At 45.4% G+C, this 21,689-nt stretch overlaps 1 protein-coding gene across 1 annotated transcript in view; it reads left to right on the forward strand.

The window, feature by feature from the left end:
• The first annotated feature begins 7,112 nt into the window (after positions 1 to 7,112).
• The window catches only part of jbug (filamin-type immunoglobulin domains fbug), a 194,927-nt gene continuing 180,350 nt past the window's right edge, over positions 7,113 to 21,689 (forward strand). The window contains exon 1 of the mRNA XM_055076682.1: positions 7,113 to 7,607. Within this exon, the coding sequence (XP_054932657.1) occupies positions 7,496 to 7,607 (112 nt within the window). The 5' untranslated portion in view covers positions 7,113 to 7,495. The remainder of the gene's footprint in view (positions 7,608 to 21,689) is intronic.

Genomic DNA, 21,689 nt, shown 5'->3' on the forward strand with positions numbered 1-21,689 from the left:
GCAATGATAGAAGCTTGCTAACATTGTGAATAATCTATCTATCTATCTATCTATCTATCTATCTATCTATCTATCTATCTATCTATCTATCTATCTATCTATCTATCTATCTATCTATCTATCTATCTATCTATCTATCTATCTATCTATCTATCTATCTATCTATCTATCTATCTATCTATCTATCTATCTATCTATCTATCTATCTATCTATCTATCTATCATACCTTCAGGGGCATATGACACTAAAGAGGGGAGTGATTACGAAGCAATTACGTTAAGAACAAGTAGATTGCCTTGTGGTAATATCATAAAGATATTCCTGATTGTAGAATGTTAGCTAACGTTTCACGAGAACGTTTGTTATCGGTGATGACTACGGCACTCTTGAGAAGGTGATTCCATTCCTGAGAAGTACGGACGATGAAGTATTGAAAGAAAGACTTGGCGCCACATGAATAAATACCAGCCTTACTTCGGTGATCGACGTGGTTTGAAATCTACTGCGGCAGCAGTACGAGGTCGTCGTGAAGTGTGGTATGATGGACAAATTTATGAAACAACCAAGGACGGGCAACATTGCGACGGACAGTTAGGGGAACAAGTGGCGGATTACTCACTCTATTCTTTCTTACTTCCTTCTATTAAGTCTTTACTTCCACGTCGCGCTATTATGTACCCCCTGGCAGACTAGCTTTTATTGAGGTTATGCGGGCCGTTCGATTATAATTTGAGCGCATGAAACGAACACAATTATTTTGTATTAATTTGATCAAGTGAATCAATTAGGTGACAAATGTGACTGCAATATCATATTATAGACGCATATTCAAGTTTAGAGCGCGTTAGTGCCTGTACAGTAGTAACATTACATTAGACGGTGCTTTAAGGAAGTACCTCTGTAAACACCCGTACATGCGATTGTTAATAATACACTCTAGATGGTTAGTCCAAGTTAAATTGTTTGTGTTGTGCACACCGAGATACTTATATGATGTGAGGAAATCTAAAGGGTCTTAACATTGTTATGACTGCAAGTTCAATGGATGGATGGATGCAAAACTTTAATAAGGTCCTGAGGTACGCGACTCAGCGCGCTGCGGGCCGCTCCCACGTTGGGACAGTCAGGCCTTGCCCGACCGTCGCATCGTGGGCCCTCTGGACAGCCCATAGTTGCGCCCCGGCATCGGGGCTCTTGATAGCGGAGAACCACTTGTCCTCATTGCTTTGTTCTGTGCCTCGTAACGAGGGGCAACGCCAGAGCATATGGTCTAGGCTAGCGATGTCATTGCAGTGCCTGCAAGAACTAGTGGCATAGGTGTCGGGATAAATTTTGTGGAATAAAGCCGGGTTGGGATATGAGCCAGTTTGCAATAATCTGAGGGTCAATGCCTGCGCTCTATTTAACTTCTTGTGTGGAAGGGGAAAGTCTCTCCTGCCGAGATAGAAGTGCTGCGCAATTTCGTTTTGTTCTGTGCCTCGTAACGAGGGGCAACGCCAGAGCATATGGTCTAGGCTAGCGATGTCATTGCAGTGCCTGCAAGAACTAGTGGCATAGGTGTCGGGATAAATTTTGTGGAATAAAGCCGGGTTGGGATATGAGCCAGTTTGCAATAATCTGAGGGTCAATGCCTGCGCTCTATTTAACTTCTTGTGTGGAAGGGGAAAGTCTCTCCTGCCGAGATAGAAGTGCTACTGCAAGTTCAAGGATTATAATTATTTCTAGATACATGCATTACTTTGCACTTGTTGATATTTATTTCCATTAGCGCCAAACCACTGTATTATTCAAATGAGATTGCATTAAAATTATATTAGTGCCATCAGCATTAACAACTTCCCAGAACTCAATCATCTGCGAGCAAGTGTACGTTAGATTATGTTGTAGCAGTGAAGTCATCAATATAAATAAGAAAAAAATATTAGGGGTCCCAGAACAGATTTTTGTGGTATACTTGATTGAACTTCAGTGAGTGAAGAATTATGACCATTAGAGGCAACGAACTAAAAGTGATTAGTAAGAAAATGTTCAATCCATTGCGAGAGGGTAAAGTCGACATTTAGGAAACTTAATTTAAGAGAAGTCATTTGTGGCGCACCTTGTCAAATTATTACTAATAAAATTAATAATAGAAAAAGCAGTCGGCGCAGAATGATTGATCTAGGAAGCGGTGCAACTCATGAGTGAAATGTAAACGTTCAGGTTCGCAGGAATATGTTTTGCGAAAATCTTAGTGAAACAGGATCTGACGTTAGAAAGTTATCAGTGTTTGTGAATATGACATGCTCTAATAATTTGCAACAAGTATACTTATAAAGGAAATCGCTTAGTAATTAAGAGGTAACTTTCCATTCCTTTGGAAGCATGGATGCGCTAAGAGGTTGTTGAAATATTTTTGTTAGTGTCATGGAACTGAAGACGCTAGTGCTTTTAGGAAATTTACTTGTAATTCAGTCGTAACCAGAGGATGAACGATACGGTGAGGCATCTAATTATTTGTTAATTCAAGTTACTTCAACAAACACTGGAAGCATTGATAAGTATTCATATTTATATACATCACGTAGTTCAATATTGCATGGTTGCGAAAGCTAACTAACAAAAGGATCGTTAAGAATTGGTGCCCACATTTAATTTGAAACTACCTTTCCAGATGAAGCTTCTAAATTTATAGAATTGTAACCTAATGTGTTAATTATTTGCCAGGACGTTTTAATCTTTAGCAGTATATAGGGCAGCGATATCGATATCAGAAGCAGCTTTGTATGTTGCTCAGCGCACACCTGATGGCGATGTTGTCTCTAAACGATAGAAACGATTTTTTCAGTTGGATAACAGCTTCAGATGACTGTAATAATAAGGCGCTTGCGTGTTTGTAAATAATTGTGCAGTTAAGAACGTATTTCTCAGTTAGTTCGCAAGCTGTACGTGCAAACAAGTCCCAGTTAGTTTGAACCGAGTGATCACCAAAAGTTTTAATAAAATTGTCATAAAAAGAGGGATCGTTCGTTATTTATTGCCACGAGGTTGGCTTTTTGACAGTCACGTACGGTTTGTCGATGTTGTCTTCTTAAGGAAAGAGACGTTAATGTTAAATTTGAGCAAGACGTGGTTACCAATTCCAGGCAAGGGTGTGGTAGGGGAAGCTTGATCGGCATGCATTGTAAGTACTAGGTCGAAGGTGGTAGCTGCGTTGCTTGTTATCCCGTTATGGCGTGTGTAACGAAATAAAAAAAAAAACAAATATAAGTGAAGAAAGTCTTTGGCGATCGTTCCAAGAATGGCGATAAACGTGGTGACAAAGGCTGCCATGTCATATTAGGGAAGCTAAAATCGGCTTACAAAAACTAAGCGCGAGAAGGAAAACGAGAAGATATTACGTTTGTAGTGTCATGCAGCTCGTTAATAAATGTGGATGATGAAGAAGGTGAGCGGTAACATTTGCCAAAAAGCAGTTTGATGTAACCGAGAGGTAACACAACCCGAATTACGAGTAGTTCAAGGGCGCTGTTAACTTGGATCTATAGGTGACGATGGGATGTCTTTGAAAAGACAATTAGTGTGCCTCCTCCCCTTCGCTGTTACGGTTGACGTGTAACAGCCCCGGAAAAAAGGATGCTCGAAATACCCTGCTCAACTGAAACGGAAGATGGATTCCTAATTTGCTATGGTTGTCTCATGTGGTTGTCGGTCTGGCAGGCGCCCCGCAGTGATGACGAGCCCCTTTGTGACAACGCCACGCTACCCAATAGTAACGCCAGTCGAGGTTCGACAAACAGGCATCGAAACAGCGCTCAATGCGGTCGCAACGGTAAACTGCAAACTGGTGCGCATCATGAAAAATCTCGCAGTCATTTACACGCGCAGAAAACCAGATTTCGGTTAAGAGGAAGCTTTAGCTCGGGTGCTCCTATCTAAATACATGTAAAAGGAGAATTCGTTTTTCTCGGCAACCACTGCACCAAATTTGACGGGGTTTGCTGCATTTAAAAGAAAAACTTAAAATCTAGTGACTGTTGGTTTCGAATTTCCGATTTAATTGTCATTCTTTTATAAAAAATTAGGAAAAATCTCAAATTTTCAGAAAACGAAACTATCAAGTTTACAACTCCGTAACCCAGCAACTAAAAATGATATGGCAATTCTGTAAATTGTAGCTGATAGCACATCTAAAGCGGACAAAATTGATATGTTACATATGAACCTCAAAAAATGCGTCAATGTGTTATTACAACTTTTGCAAAACCTTCGTAAATAACGTAACAAATTCACGTAAGATGTAAAATAACACATAAAATTTGTCCGCTTTGAATGGTCTAATGGATGCCGTTTACAGAATCGCGATATCTGTTTTTGATGCAGAGCTATTAGTTTGTAAACTTCGTGCTTCTATTATTTTCAAGCTCCTGAATTTTTGAAAATCTTTTTAACAATATTCAAGCCCTAAATCAAAATTCCGCTTCCAACAGTCACTAGAATTTAACTTTCTCTCTCAAATGCAACAAACTTCATTAAAATCGGTCCAGGGGTTATCTCAGAAAAACGTTTTTGCGTTTTACATGTATTTGAATAGGCCACGTCGGACTTGGGCCCGAGCTAAAGCTTCCTCTTAAGTCAATCATTTTGGCTCCGTATGTATCGATTGCGGATGAAAGAAAGTTAGGCTTATTAAGCATTACAAATTAAAGAAAAAAAAAACGATAGTAGGGATGATTCTGATTGAGGACATGTGCCATTAGCCTTCTCTTTTTCCTAGGTTGGAATCACATGGCAGGGCAGCGTCGCGGTGAGTTGCTCCGATGGCGCGTGAGTCTGCGTCTTGAACGCTGTTGCCGTCAGAGTTGTAGATAAAACAGTTACCGTATTTACTCGATTCTAAGCACCCCCTTTTTTTCACGATCGCGATGCCCAAAGTGAGGGGGGTGCTTAGATTCGAAAAATCTAGAATGACCCCCCTCCCACTTTTCGCTGCGACATCACGACGAGATGGGTGCGAGAAAGAACATTTTATTTTGCAAACATTCAAAAGAAAAATCGGTGCAGACAGTGAATGCTCAGTCACCATGACTGCCGCTCGAGTTCGTCGCACCGCTTGAACCGCTGCTCTCGGTATCCCACAGCAGATCGTCTTTCGTTCCGTCGAAGTTGTTTGGGATCGAGCACTTCCTAAATGATTTGACCACAACGTCCACTTGGACCCTCTTCCACGCGTCTGAAATCCACTTTGCGATGGTTGATGGGGACGCTTTCTGCATCTTTCCCGTTGGCGTCTTCTTCCGGTCAGGGTTTCGCACCCACTCTTCGTACTCCTGTCGGAGATTGGCTTGGAAGGGCTTATTGACTGAAACGTCGAGGGGTTGCAGCACTGGCGTCATGCCACCCGGCATCACAACCACGTCGCTATTGATGTTCCGAAGCTTTGTCTTTATCTCCGGGGTCAGATGGCCGCGAAACGCGTCCAACAGAAGCATCAACCGCGTGCCTGCAGGTCTGCCGAGCACTCCAGAGTGAGCAAGCGCGTTTGGCGGCCTTGGATACGCGCTCTTCCTAACAAATAGGGGGGTGCTTAGATTCGCATGCAAACTTTTTTCCTAACTTTTTTGCGAAAATAGAGGGGGGGTGCTTAGAATCGGGGGGTGCTTAGAATCGCGAAAATACGGCATTTAAAGAAAATTGTTATAGCGTAGTCTGAACTGGGAGAAACCAGACTGCCTGTTAGTAACACTAGTATGTGAATGCCGTTTTATGTTAATGGTGAAGACGGCGGTTAAGTATTCGAATCAATTCACTTCTGGCACTATTCGATTCGGTTTGAGAAATTACTGTTTGAGGGAGGCCGAGGGGTACGACGGTAAATGTGGGATATCTCAATGCCACTCATCCGAAGTGGGCGTAAGTATTAGCGGCATTCAGGTTTTGTAACCATAATTCACGAATATTCCAGAGTAGTTGCACTCGAAATTTTTTATCAGTATTTGTTGCTAAGGGAGAGATGGAGAAAATGTATAGTTGCCGCTTTGGTTCGTGACTCGGCATTCGAATATCCCGCGTGGAAAAGCTACAGATGGTAGCGGTGCGTGGTGGCAAGTCTGGCCGTACAGATCGTCGATTGTTCTCTCTCCTGCCGGCAGGTGGCGAAAGCTGTTTATTGCCTTCGAAATTACCAGAGCCACCGTGATCAGGGTTACTGTGATCAATATACTCATTGTCTCTGTTGAGCTTATCGTGTTCATAATGGTTGTCACGAACGAGCAAGCTTTCTTTGATGAATGTTTCGTCCGCACTCTTTTATCCGTGGATGTGCAGGCCAGAATGCGGGTGGGTAGTAATCTCAAAGGATAGAGTGTTGTGTGAATCTGCCGTAAGGTAGCACGACCTACGCAGTACGCGCTACTTCTCTATTCTGTACGGCCATTCAGCGCGTTATTTTACGCGCGACTTTATCTCGGGTTTAGTTTCTTTTTTTGTGTGTGTGATTGTTATTAAAAAAAGTTTATAACACGGTAGTTTAAAGCACAGAATTCATCTATGTGCACTGACTTTAAGGTCGTGAGAAAGCAGCATGCACCGCTGCTGTTCACCAATTGCATATGTCATAATACATGTATATGTCCATGAGGTTTTGTAAGAATTTGTGGCGTCTGCTTTTCGTTTCGTTTCATGAATGAATTGAACTACGCGCAACATGTCTGTAAAATCACTGCAGGCCCTTTGATGAGCACTTAGAAACAGCTTGATTGTTTCAACTTGTAGTTTTGGTTAGTAGTGGCAAGTTCACGCGCGCGCAAACTGTAATAACCAGAGCATTTCTAGGGAGATTCAGACTTCCTTGTTGAAGTAGTTTGTCTAGAGACAACACCACCTCGCATGTTAAAGAAACAACAAAGAAACAAAGAACCCGATCCGCAATAGTTGAATAATATTTGCGCAAGTTATTTATTTCATCGCACAAGTGTTCACTTATGATTATGAGAACTAGCAGGGTTGTTTTGAATGTTTTGAATGTTGTGCGGCCAAGCTAGGTACTTTCTAGGTGCCGAAGCTCCCTAGAAACAAGGTAAGCCGCAACGTGCTTCACGGCGGAGCCAGGCGCGCGGATAGGAATGTTGTCAGTCCGGCTAGTACGCCAGCGCGAGCGTGCTGCAAAAGTAAACTAAGAAAATAGAAAGGCAGCGCTTATTTGGCGGCTCGTTTTCTTTTTCTTCTTTTTTTGCTTTTCGCCTCGGCCCCAAAGAGCTTCCCTGAACGACGCTGAATGTGACGGGCTCACGGCGCGAGCGGGAGTCGTTCGTGCCGATCGCTGTGGTGCTGGTTGTGTCGTCTACGTGGTGCCGCTGCGGCTTTCGGTGTTGTGTGCGCGCGTGACAGCAGTTCTGTGCGACAGGCCCCGACACCTACGGGATCGACCTCGGTGGTCAGCGTGCTCTCTCGCACACCATGGATTAGACGCGGCGAGCGCTTCGTGAGTTTTCCGGGGGCAGGCCAGGCCTCCGAATGGAGTACGCCAACGGCGCTGTGGCGGCCGCCGATGGTGGTGGATTCAGCCAGATCGGCATGAAGGCGCGTTCGCCGGAGGGACACGCAGCTCGGGCCATGCACATCAAAGGTTTGCGACGTGTTTTCTTTTTCAATTAGCGTAACTTTTCTTTTTTGATTGTTTGTTTAGCGTATAGCGCGTGCGCGGCAGCGTCCGTCCCGGCGCAGCGGACATTCCTGCAATTGCTTTTACGCGGCTTCAGCATTGCCGGCAGAGCGGTTGACCAGTCGGTTCGCTTGGCCTTCGAAAACTCAGCCTGGCCGTCTCGAGGAACCAGAAGCTTCTGCAGCGGGGCCTGCGTTCAAGCCGGTACAACAGCGAAAATGGCGAGAGAGTGAAAACGTTTATTACGTGTCTGTTGACGTGGTTTGAACAAAGCATTCACCCAATGACAACTTTAGTAGTAACTGCAACTTGTCCATGCGGATAAAAAAGCTCTTGTAAGAACGCAGTTCAGTTAATTTGAATTGGCTGTTTCTTTGTAATGACGCATGATTTGCGTGCAAGTGCACCGCAGTTGCAGTTATGCACGCCGATATGTTACATTATCAATTTGACAACGCCAAGTATTTTGAGCTGCGTACCTACGGTTATACGAAATTTCACATTTGCCATTTGACTACGTTGCCGGAGCCTTGTGCAGTCATGTCCCGAAAACACGCCCCCTGCTTGAGCTGACGAGCTCAGGACGTGCCTCTGCTTCAGCTTTCATACCTTGCATATTAATTGTGTCTCGTTTTACAAACTTGTAAATATTCAAGCTTATTCTCTGTGTTTATTTCCTGGCAGGCAAGAATTTACGAAGTTCCGACTTTGGCTTTTATAAAACAATCTGTACTTAGGCTAAACGCTCAAGTTCCCGCGACTTTAGAAAGATGTGCTTAATTTATGACAGCGCACATGTCTGCTTGTTTGATGCCGTGTCATTCCGCACTTGTAAAATGCGAATCGTTACTTTGGAGTGTAGGGTATTCGTGGCCAAACACTATCCACAAAGCCTGTCATTCTTGCGCCCATTAGTCGCGCACTGGGCGATTACCAGCTATCGTAGGTGTGTCAACTACTTCGCAGCTTTTGGTGTGACATGGCGATAACATCCGACAGACGACGGTTGGTTAATAATGTGAACTTTGCACTCGCTTGCTGTTAGATATACAATTCATTTAAATCATAACATAGGCTTCATGTGCCAAAGTAACCAACGGGGATATGAGTGACGCCGTGTATCTTTTTTTGAGAGGGACGTTGCCCCCAGGCGGGGTCCCGGCTACATTTTTTCACACGACAAACACGGAGATATCACAAGTCCCACAACATCACAAAAGTAAAATAAATACATTATAAAATGGCGTTGCGATAAATCCTCGATACATGAATTGTCACAGCAGAGAGACACAGCTTAAAAAGTCACATACACAAATACTTAACAAAATACACGAGGGGAGGGCCACCGCGGTATAACCTATCGGTGAGTGAGAGCACTGCGCGCATAATGTGTGTTCATGCACTCCAACCTGGGAGGCCAAGTTAAGTTTTCGTCCACTTTCATTTCCCTTTAATCTGATCATTTCTACGTTTCGACTAAGCATGACAATTAATTTTTCCAATGCTTCCGCTGTCTTCGTTTTCTGTGTTCTTCGTAAAGACGTGCCTAACAAAAAAAAAAAATAAAGAAACCAAGCCGAAACGTGTGCTCAATGCACGGGACGTGATCGTGTTTTGTCGTATCTTTAGAGAACGGAATACACCGTATTTCTGCCGAATATCAACCACACTGCTAACAAACCACGTTTTTACTCTTACCTTTTTTTACTCCAATTTCTCTGGTTGAAATATGTTCCCGGAGTCCGAAGCGGAAGAATAAGCGTCGGTACTGCTGCGGAACAGGTTGCCATGCCTCAACGGCGAAGGATACCCAGAAACGAGTTCATCACGCATAGGTTCCTCAATAGTTTTTCAACGGCATGCAGTACATTTCGAGCAAACTTCGTTTTTCAAACGGTGCGCACCCGGCGTCAAGTATGGCGTTGCAGCATCACTCAGGACGTTGCCGGACCACTGACAAACCAGATTCCTTTAATCCACACTAATCGCTGACCTCTCTCTGAACTTATCCCTTTCGATGAATATCACTTTAGGCCCGTGACTGGGTTTGGAAACGTTATGTTTGGATCCATGTGCAAGCATGCACGCGTGTCGCTTCGGTGAGACTGCACTGGAGCGCGACGTCGCACAAAAGTGAAAGTGTACGCCCGAGAGTGATCAGTCAACTGAAAATGCGGGCCCTGGAGCTGAGATTGCAGCAATGCGACGCTCGACGGAAAGAAACGGCAGCCAAAGGCTTGACGCGTATGTGTGGAGACCACAAACTATAAGCACGTGTCGTACGTTGAAAGATGAGAGGTTGCCTTGTCATCTTCAGGTCCGCAGTGCATCTGCAGTGGAAGATGCCTCAGTACGACTTCCGCATTTCCTTTGATTAGAGGCGATTAGAAGGCATCCACCCGATGACGCGTACGTCCTGAAGTCGCCGACGCGACGAGGAGGAATTCCGTCCCAGTCGTGTTCGTTGTTTCTCCATGCCTATCAACCCCGCTGGCTTTATCAGACTGTTCGCCTGACTCATCTCTCGCGTAGTCAGCCAGGCAATTTACCAGTTACTTTGGCATTATCATCTCCATTTTTGTACAACGTTGTTTCGAGTACAGTTGACTCTGGTACTCTCAATTTTAGCTGTTAAACATCGCCAAATTAATAAGAATCGAAAAATGTGTAGTCCGCATTGCGAACTAAGTGTTTCTGAGTCAGTTGTGCCTGTTTGAGTCGGAGTGTCCAATTCAATTGTGCCTCCGTTGGTCACAAAGTCTTCTTTTGTTCTTGTTTTATTAATTACCTCGTGCGCATTGGTTTAGCGGTTCGGTAAGAGGGCATTTCAGCGTTCTGCGTATATTTCGACAAGAAAAAAGAACTAAGTAGGTCGCGAGCACCGTTTTAGGTTGAGGGTGGCTTTTTAGCATGAGGAAAGCAGAGAGTGATGTCACAAATAAAGTAATGAAACCTACACAAACGATATCAAAGCTGCAACGATTTGTGTATCTTAGATGGCAGGATCTTTGGGGCCACAACATATTGAGTAAATGAATTAAAAATTATGAATGTTTAGTAACTTCGATGTCAGTTCGACAGAGTTAGGCCACGAACGCCCATAAAACAGATTAATGATTCGTGTCTTGCGTAAGAAGTTTCGCATAGTCCAGGAGGGGCCAAATTGCAGCTCTTTTCTAGTCCAGTTGCGGCTCGCCCCCGGTTACCTAATTACTTGGTCAGGGTCTCCTGTCCACTCGTGGGTGCTCTTCTGAACGCCGTCAAACTGCCCGATATTGTTGAATTCCGCCATGTCTGCGTTTTGAGCCAATCAGAGAGGTTGCAGCTCTCCCTGTCAACCAATAAGAGCTGGCAAGATGGCGAATTCGACAATATGGAAAATCGGTTCTGTGGAATCCCGCAGTGTGGAGGACGGTTCATGAAAGGGAAAAGTTGCCATCCGCCCAAGTGTAACACGAAGCTACAAAGGAAATAGATGCGGCTTTCTCACAGGTTTCTCAGAAAGAGAAACCTGTATACAAAGAACGCCCGTACGGGTTTCTCCAAGTTTTCTTTCTTTTTTTACCCCCTTTTTTTGTGTGTAGCTTTGTGTTACACTCGGGTGGATGACATCTTTCTTTCCTTTCACGAATTCCACACTTAGGCGGAATTTGAGTCCATATCCTCGATCGCCGAAGCTATACTCTCAAAAGTCGTTCGTAGTGCCGCCCAATATATAATGCGTATAAAGGCAATATCCTTGCGCAGCGAAATGTAGTTCCGGGCATAACTGTCGGAATAATGGCAGGATTAGAGAGTTTTGTTTTTGCTTGGTACATTATACGTTATATCGATACGAGACATGTTGAAAGATTTGCGTATTCACGTCGTGTACCGCGAGTTCATCAGCCGCTGAGCAGACGACACAGCGCGGATGAACACATATCGAGGGGCCTGGGGCCTTCTTATGGTCTATAATGAGTAATGCAGCTTCCACAGTGCTGTGAACGACTTGTGAGAAATGTTAGCGGCATATGGAAGGTTCGAAACACCCGTATTTTGCCACGGCCCTTGGACACTATATGGCTAACTCTTGTGGCTTTTTGAATTATGTATGCCTGGCCACCTCGATGGCGCTCTAAAGAGAATCATTTCAAACCGATAAGAGATTAGTGCCAAACTCTATTTTAATGACGTCCAGGTGCAAGTGTTTATCAGATAAAATGAAGGCTAAAAGTGAATCTTCTTTCATGCCGCGCCAAAACTCTAGCGCCGGAACGTCAGCGTGACGTCACGGATGTCAAAGTATTTTCTTGTATTTTGGCCCTTGTGGCGCTATATAGAAATTGTCAAAACTTACGAATTTAGGCGTTTAGCTCCTTTAGAAGACAGTTTAGTCCATCTTGTAATAAAACATATAAATAAGACTGTGCACGAGCTTGCAGACACCTTCAAAATACGTGACGCCATGGCGAGCTCGCGCCGGTACTTCAATGAGGCGCCGCCACCCTTTTATTTAGTTTTTACGCCTTTTCTTGCCCACTAAGCCTCCGTTCATCTCACGGTGGGACTGTCTGTTTCTTAGTATTGAAGAGAATCTAATTCACTAGTACAGCTAAACCTATTTTTCTCTTTAATGCCCTGTAACTCGCAATTCGGCGCACGGAATCGTTGCCAGATGTCCGCTTGATGGTTTCACGTTCGTACATTGAGAAGAGAAAGGGTTACCGTGTCGCGAGCAATGAACCTCGGTTTTCTAGTTGACCCATCCTCACTGAGTGACTCACTAGGGGTTTCACTGAGTAGCTTAACTTAATTTTTGCATACCGAAGAGACGACGAAAAATGCCTGATAACTGCCATATACGCGGCCGTGCAACGATGCACACGTCGTTCCATATTTCGTATAGACTCCTCCGTCATTATCATTCATTTTTAATCGCGCGTATAGTTCCGACCGAGACAGTGCATGTCTTTTCTCATTACGCGTACCCAAACTGCTTTCGTCAGTGTATACCTGTGTTTGAAGCGGACATACGCAGATTAACGGCGTCGCGTGCAGCACTGTTGTGACATTCACATCGTGTACTCCTCACCGTGACTTAATGTGTACAGTCGCGAGGAAAAATCTGCAAATTATGGCTGCCGATGAAAACGAATACTCCTGAAGTATGAAGTTGAGTGATATAGCGCATGTGTGTGTTTCCGACCATTACCTCGAAAAAAAAAAAGAAAAAAAAATCTTATACTTTTCGCTGTCGCCGGGGTCTCCGCACTTTTGCTCGCGATGGTGTATATATATGCACTTGTTTCATTATCGCGTTTCATTTGTTTGAGTGTATATGCATCCTTTATGTAAGAGTGTCAAGAGGGCAACGCGAGGAACAAGACAGACGAGCGTGTGCTGTTCGGCTCCGCTGCTCCAGTCTTTGCACCGCGCTGTTGGAAAGAACGTACACAGCTAGCCGCACCAACGACCGCCCGGCAACAAGCTCTTTTCAAACGCCGAGAGCGTTGTCTCGTCTAGCGAGAACCGAGGTTTGTCGCGGTGGACATTTCCCTCTGCGGGTCAGTTTTCCTTCGGAGCTGCCACGCTCTTGCCACGCACATCGTTGGCCAACGAACCGTCCGTCTGCCGCACGCGCTGTTCCCGCTCGGTTTTCACCTTCGCTGCTCTCTCTCCTTCCTACCCTGCCTTCGTTACACTTTAAGAACGAGGCGAGTGCTTGCAACTCGATTTTTTGCGAAAGTAATCTGCTTATGAGTGTAGCGAAGTCACTGCTACATAGCAGAAGAGCAGGAGCTCTGCCATGGCTGGACTCGACTCTCTCCTCCGCGCGAGCGCGGAGGAGCGAGTCGAGTCCGGCCATGGCTCTGCCAAGAATTTTCCTATAATAACTATTAGAGGGAACTTTGGCGCTGCGATCGTTCGTCTGCCATGGAAATGACGGGCAGTTCACAGTTGGGTGTCTAAATCCACAGCCCGGCTCCCTCCGAGTAACTCAAAACCGATCTCGGAGGCTATGTTTCGCTGGCTGCGTGCGCCGGAAGTGATGGCATGCGCCGGAAACACGTCACTACCGCTGTGCTTTTGGCATCGCCTATTTGGCTCATCTTCGTGCTTGTGGCTTCGTGCGATCTTGTAACGTTAATTATTACGACCTCTCCTTCTAAACTTCTAGGAAATATTTTTCTCTAGACGTATGAATGCGATACGTTTCTAGAGGCATGCGTAATCATCCCATTATCATCGTGAACTGTTGCGTTCATAGCACAGTACAGTCGAGCGCCTCTACAACGAAATGACCTGTATAACGAATAAACTCGTTATACATAAGGAGCTCCTTATATCACGCTCCATATCAGGTGGAGTCGAGCCGTGGTGTTTGTGAAGCTGGTACACTTACGAGGATCTCTACGGAAAGGATAGGAATGTTAACTTGAATGAGCGTGATGATGATCCGCGCCTGATTCTGTTTCGCAATTTGCAATGTACGGGGTGATCATTTTCAAGTCTTATGGAAATTTCAAATGTTGCCTGTGGCAGGTAGCGTAATTCTTGTTCTTGAGCTGGGTTATTCGAAGAGGTGGGCGGTATTAGCGCCGGAAATCAAAACAAATAATCAAATAACGAAAATTCACTACCCACCGTGGTTGCTTAGTGGCTATGGTCTTGTGGTGCTAAGCACGAGGTCGCGGGATCGAATTCCGGCCACGGCTGGCGCATTTCAATAGGGGCGAATTGCGAAAACACCCGTGTACTTAGATTTAGGTGCACGTTAAAGAACCACAGGGGGTCAGAATTATTCCGGAGTCTCCCACTACGGCGTTCCTCGTAATCAGATAGTGGTTTTGGCGCGTAAAACCCCATAATTTATTTTTTAATTCGCTAATTAGCTTCATTCCTAATTATTTGAATTACGGCGAATATTGCAATTTGCGAATTGTAGCCAGTGAGCTTGCAACACATATCCACTTGAAATTAATTTGCAGGATGAAAGCAGTTTCGAGATATTTCCCAAAGTGTAGGACGAAATGCACGGGTGTTCTAGTTATTTTTGTGCTTCAGCGCACGAAAGAGCTTTTTGGTGCAGATAGTAAGTTGAAAAAATTGGAGGCTTATCAAGGTTAAGCCCAGTGGATGCGAAGCGCCGCCGCGTCGCGCGCGACGGCGCGAACCAAAGCGTGGAGGCCTCCGCCGGGCGACGTCCGACGGCGCGATATGAGGCCCCATCTGCAGCCGGTGTGACGTCATCACGTGACGTCACATCATGTGATCTCACTTCAGGGTCAATGGTGGCCACCGCCGGGAGGCGACCGACGGCGCGATATGAGGCCCCACCTGCAGCCGGTGTGACGGCATCACGTGACGTCATGTCACGTGACCTACTTGAAGGTCACTTGAAGGTCAATGGTGGCCACCGCCGGGAGGCGACCGACGGCGCGATATGAGGCCCAATCTGCAGCCTGTGTGACGTCATCACGTGACGTCATGTCACGTGACCCCACTTCAGGGTCAATGGTGGCCACCGCCGGGCGTCGCGCGAAGGCCCGAAACCTACGTTAATATGCTTCGCATAAAACAATGCATTTTTACGGCGAGTTTGATGGCGCATATCTCCAAATTGGTGTCATTCCGGAAATTGATTCCAAGCGGATACGTCTTGCAAACTCACCGGCTACAATTTGTTAATTGTCGTACGTTCCGTAATTAGGAAGTGTTCATTAGTGTGTTTCGACTCCTTGCGCAAGTAATTTCCGCCTCTCCGAGTAATGCAGCTCAAGGACAAGAATTATCTGCAACAGAAGATTTTTCAAAATTCAGTAAAACTTAAAAATGATCAACTCGTGTATCCTACAGTAAGGCACTGTGAAGTTCATTACTTCGCACTTTGAAGCGAGATTTTCTTATTTAATTAATTGGATGTTCCGACTTGACCTTCGATTAATAATGTCCGCAGTTTGCAAGGTAATGCACCTGAGGAAGCGGGATTACTCTATCTGGCTCTTCTTTAAACGCGACTTTATTTTCCCTCTGTTCGACGCTAATTAATTAAATTAATTAAATCATGGGGTTTTACGTGCCAAAACCACTTTCTGAGTATGAGGCACGCCGTAGTGGAGGACTCCGGAAATTTCGACCACCTGAGGTTCTTTAACGTGCACCTAAATCTAAGTACACGGGTGTTTTCGCATTTCGGCCCCATCGAAATGCGGCCGCCGTGGCCGGGATTCGATCCCGTGACCTCGTGCTCAGCAGCCCACTATTTCACTCTGCTCGAAACTTCTTTCGAGTGGCCAGGTCTGCGCCGCCCACTGTCAGGATTGGGGCTCAATCCCATCGCTCGTGATCCGTTGTCAAGATTGGAGTCGGGCATGAATTAGAAGGTAGCTGGCCCATGCCGTCGTCCTACTTATCCACGCTGAGGACGTTGATGAAGGGAAGGACTGCTTCTCATCGAGAACGAGGAATATGGGTTTATTTACGGCATTTATGTCAGTCTAACATGACTGTTTGAGAAAGTACATCAGTCTAACACGACTGCTTGAGAGAGAGTGACCTGAGCAGCCGCACAACAGCGGTTTTTAAACACTCGGTCCTCTCCCGATACAAGGTGATGCGAACGTTCGTTTCGTCATCGCAAACTAGCCGCCTCCCCGCAGGACGGTCTACACACACAAATGCACACACGTTCGAATGTCCGGAGCCGACGTCAGAGGGGCCCCGTAGAACTCGGAGCCGTTCCGGGTAGCGCGTTGGGGAGTTTGGGAACAATAGTTGGCCCGCCGAACTCATCCCGTCACAACGGCGATGAGGCTAGAGGTTGGTGGCGGTTTCAGCACAAAGCCTGCTTCATCGAACGCATCCTAGCTGAAGCGACGGAGAGTGGGGGATGCCCATATTGTTCCCCGGCACAAAGTCGATTTAGTCACGCTGCGGCTAGAAGTTGGCGGCGACGCTCCCAGAATGTTGCCGCCATAGTTGTAACTGGGTGGCAAACTTGCACTGCAGCTGGCCGTTCTTAACACCACGCATTGCACCCCCCCCTTCCCCCGACTTTTCACCTTTTTAATGGAAAAAGAATAATGAGTGAATTAGATTGCGGAAGAAGCCGATAGAATAAAGCGATGGACAGAATTGGTTACGGGGTTTAGAACTACATCTACAATGACGGGCGGGATAACGGGAACCATAATATTAGAAGGTGCACGCGAGCCAACGGAAATACGGCGTTGTAAGCGAGCTTGTAGCACCGTTCGCACGATAGTGATTGACTGAGCTAGGGTTTCAAGTCAAACGGAAGTAGGTCTTACGGGAGAGTTTTAAACTAGAGGACGCAAGAAGCTTGCGTGTCTCCTAAACCAAGCCTCGCTACCAAGTCCAACTTCCGTTTGACTTGCAGTCAGTCGCTGAATGAGCTCTCTCTAATCTAAAGCTCTATGTTAAACCAACCTTCTCTTCGCGTTTAAATTGGTGCAGTCCAGGCTTGGCACTGTATATCGACTCAAGAAGGTATAGTCTGTGTCGTGTCCGTTTCTGAGCTTGTGTGAATGTGTAAAAAAAAAACATGAGAACAGGAAGGGTGTTTCAAACTTAATAAAGGTGTTGTTTATTAAGTGCTAATTAATAAACGTGCTGTTTATTATTTCAAACTAATAAACGTGGAGACTCCATGCAAATATGGCTAATAATGCATATATATATATATATATATATAATCTGACAAGTGTGCTGTAAACGCTGGACATTAGACATTTGTAAGATGCGCGGTGTTCTCATTCTATTTAGAACCTGCATTGTTCTCACAAGTGGTTCCGCTTTCGTTTGCGTTAGTATGTGCGCATGTGATTGTCCGGCGGAACGCCTCAGGTACATGGCACTGATTCTAATTGTCAAAATTTCATTCGCGGCGTCTATCTGTAAGGCCGTGTACAAGCCTAGCGTAACGAGCCTAGGTGGAAAAACGAACTTATGCCCGTGAGCAAGAAAAACATAAAAGCAAACACCTGTCTTAAAAAAAAAAAAGTCTCACAAAAACGGTACACCCTAATGCGAAATTTGAGCGCAGCTGTATACGTGTTTTCGTTTCGCGATATATTGAGGCAAAGAATTTGATATCGAAATGGCCGCACCGGCTGGCATTGGGCCAGTGCCGTCAGCGCCTTCGCAGAGGGAGGTGCAGTATATGGGAACGCTGGCATGATGAGCGGCAACGGAGCCATCTGTGGAAGAATGAATGACTATTTCCCTTAAAAAGAATTATACGGTTGGGTTCTGGGTAAAAAGTTGCGCGCAGGCAACTTGGCCAGCCCAAAAACCCATGATGGGCAACAGAAGGCAGATGGCGCTCAAATATGAGTACACCGGAGCAACTGCCATCACCCCGTTTCAAAGGGGACGCTCCTACCTTCCATCCATCCATCCACCGGGGAGATAAGAGAAGCGATCGCCGAACGACAGAAAGCATCCTGAGAGCACAGGCAGGCAAGAAAGAGCAGTTGCCACAGGATGAAGTAGCCACAAAGTGGGAAATATACCGGGAGAGAAGAAATGTATGGTTCAAATACTGGTTCAAGCAAAGATAAAAGGTGGAAGTGAATGTTGGTTGTCAGAAATACGTGAGAAAAAGAAGGCCGCGCTTAGAATATTTTGTAACCGCATAAACTTATTAGGCAGGAAGTCTGGAACAATACAACAGCATATCTTAGACGAAGATGGAAACAAACTTGAGGGGGACGCTGCATTAAATTACGTCCGAAAAATAACTAGCCGAATTGTTCCAAAGCAATGAGGTTGTATTTGAGCAAAAAAGAGCACGAAAGAGAACCAGATAGAAAAGGAGCTGGCGCTGACAAATTTCAACTGGAAGAAAGCCGAAGAGAAAATGCCTAATCGCATAGCCATATGGCTAGAGGAGGTTTCCGTTAGGCTGATTAATGAACTAGGACCAAGAAGTAAGGAACTCTGTTGAAAGCAATAGAAAAAACTTTAAAAGATAGACGAATACCTGAGAGTTGGCGACAAAGTAGAATGAACTTAATTTATGAAGCTAAAGGCAAATAAAGAAAATAGAATTCCTTGATATTAGACCGTTGACCATTGATTACATCGGTAATATACAGGTCAGCAATGCAGGCAATTAAGTTAAAGCTGCAAGCATGGTAGAGAATAATGGCATTTTGGGAGAACTTCAGAATGACTTCAGAATAGGTAGGCGTCTGGATGACCACTTATTTGTCCTTACTCGGTGTATTGAGAGAGAGAAAATGATAAATGAAAGGTTGGGAGGTTAACCAGGACTGAGCCCGGTTGGCTACCCTACACTGGGGAAAGGGAAAGGGGGACGGAAAGATTAAAAGAAGAGAAAGTTCACTGGAGATATCAGTCGGTCACTCAGTCCGGATCACAGACGCTGACTCAATCCGGTCTCTTTCAAATATCGCAGCAGCGCTTTTGTGGCCTTTTGTAGCTGCGATATGCGAGGTCATGGTCCCAAGATCTTGTTCAAGGGGAACGGCTTTCCATCTAGCTGATTGAGAGCTGTGCAGAGGTCTTGCCTTTCATTTTCAAAAGATGGGCAGTAGCACAGTAGGTGTTCTATGGTTTCCTCGACACCGCAGGCATTGCACTCGGCGCTATCAGCCATTCCAATCAGAAATGCATAAGCATTGGTGAATGCGACGCCCAAACGTAAGCGGCACAGCACTGTTTCCTCATTTCGCGGAAGACCTGGTAGCAGCCGCAGTTGCAGGGAGGGATCGAGGGAATGCAAGCGATGTTGAATAAATTCAGGTGTGTGCCACTTCTCCAATGTCAAAGAGTGCGCTAGCTTGCCTAAGTGTTGGGCTGCGTCGGTCCGCGATAAAGGTATTGAAACAAGGGTTGCTCCTTCGTGTGCTTTTCTAGCAGCTTCGTCAGCGAGGTCGCTGCCGGAGATACCGCAATGACCAGGCAGCCACTGAAACACGACGTCATGTCCTTTCGCGATCATGTGATGGTGCATTTCTCGTATCTCCGACACGAGTTGTTCACATGACCCGCGACGAAGAAATGCCAAACATCCAGAGTAGAAAGGAGACCGTTATATGTGGCTTTTTTAGACATTACAGTAGCGTATGACAACGTAGACTGCAACATTTTGGGGAATATTTTGGAAGGGGAAGGCTTAGGCGACGATTGTATACAACTTTGGGAGATATTTACCTAGAAAATACCGTTTGGCGTTGATAGGAAGGGATGAGGAGCGAGGAGAAAGTTGATATCAACAAAGGACTGAGGCAGGTGTGCCATTTATCCCCTCTGCTGTTTATTATGCACATGGTGAGGATGGAAAAGGCGCTATAGAGGGAAGTAATATCTGGTTTAATCTCTCATACAAACAGGTGGGTACAGTAGTAGAGCAGCAGCTTCCAGGTTTGTTTTATGCGGACGAGATTGTGTTGCTAGCTAACGAGCAAAGTGATATGCAACGTCTGGCTAATATCAGTGGTCTGAATTTTAGGTCTGAAATTTAGCGTTAATAAATCATGTATTATGGTATTCAATAAAAGCAGTGAACAGACAGTGTCAGTACGGGTCCAGGAAATATCTCGCGTAAAAGAATGTAAATACCTTGGTATATGGGTAAACGAAGGCAATAGATATATGGAAACACAGAAAAAAACAACAGTAAAGGGAAAGAAATGGTGCCATAATGAAACACAGAGCGCTATAGGGATACAACAGGTACGAGGCGTTCCGCGGTATGTGGAAATGTGTAATGGTTCCAGTACTTGCATTTGGAAATGTGGTTGTTTGCTTGAAGTCAGGCGTACAATCAGGACTCGGTGGCAACCAAAAGTCAGTGGGGCACCTCGCATTGGGCGCTCACGGGGACATTACAAATGAAGCTGTGCAGGTTGATATGGACCGTACAAGTTTTGAAGTGAGGGAAGCTCACAGTAAAATTGATTATGAAGAACGACTGAGGAATATGGAAGAAAGTAAGTGGGCTGGGAGAGTGTTCATGTATTTGTACAGGAAAAACATTAATTCACAGTGGAGGAAAGAAACTAGGAAGCTTACCAGCAAGTATGCGACTGGTATGGTGAGCAACATGACAACAAAGAAAGTCAAGCGGAAAGTCGGAGAGGCTGAGATAATCTCATAGGTGGCGACGATGGAAAAGAAACTTGCTATGAGGAACTACTTAATAGGAAAAAACTAAATCTGGAAAGAAACTATTGATGATAACTCAAAGGGAATCTCACTACTTTTCGAAGCGAGATCAGGATGCCTTAGAACACGCAGTTAAAAAGTGAGATATAAGAATTAAGGAGAAGCATGTACTTACTGCGCTAAAGCTAGGGAAGCGATGGAGCACGTTTTATTGGAATGTGAAAATGTCTGCCTAGTGGTCGATTTATGCACCTCCGGCCTCCTTAAAGCCCTTAGGATCAGCGAGAGCAGAGGGAAAGTAAACATGTCCGCCATAGAGATTAGTAAGAGGCGATTGGAAAATTGGTGGAAGAAAAGTAGGGGAACGACAAACGACGCAGGCGTACAAAAATAAAGTTCCCAATTTTAAGAACTAGAAAAACAAGTAGTCTGTGTGCACAAGGAAGGAAGGAAGGAGGGAAAGAGATAAGTAGAAGGTTGGGAGGTTAACCAGAATAACGTCCGATTGGCTACCCTACACCGGGCAATGGGAAAGGGGGAAAACAAAGATAACAGGGAGAGAGAGAAGGGAAGGAAAGAAGGAAATTGCGGTGAGTTCGCTGACGTGTGTGGTCTTACAGAAATTGCATTAATAGTCACAGATGGCCGGTCGCACAAGCCCGTCGTCCTTAAGAGGCACAAAAGCGCATTCACCGCTTTATGGGCCGACGGGCGATGGGGGCGGTGTTCCAGCAGCACCTGCACAGAAAGCGGCCGATTAAACGCTGCTCGCACAGCACATCAAGAAGAGCACAGCGTTCCAATTCCGCTTTCGAGGACAGACGCCGCAAGGCAGCTTCGACACCTGGCACACTGACCACTTCACACTGACCGAGTGGAACTCGCCAAACTTACGACTTACACGACTGC

Source organism: Dermacentor andersoni, chromosome 2 (genome assembly GCF_023375885.2).
Source record: "Dermacentor andersoni chromosome 2, qqDerAnde1_hic_scaffold, whole genome shotgun sequence".
Classification (NCBI taxonomy): Eukaryota; Metazoa; Arthropoda; class Arachnida; order Ixodida; family Ixodidae; genus Dermacentor; species Dermacentor andersoni.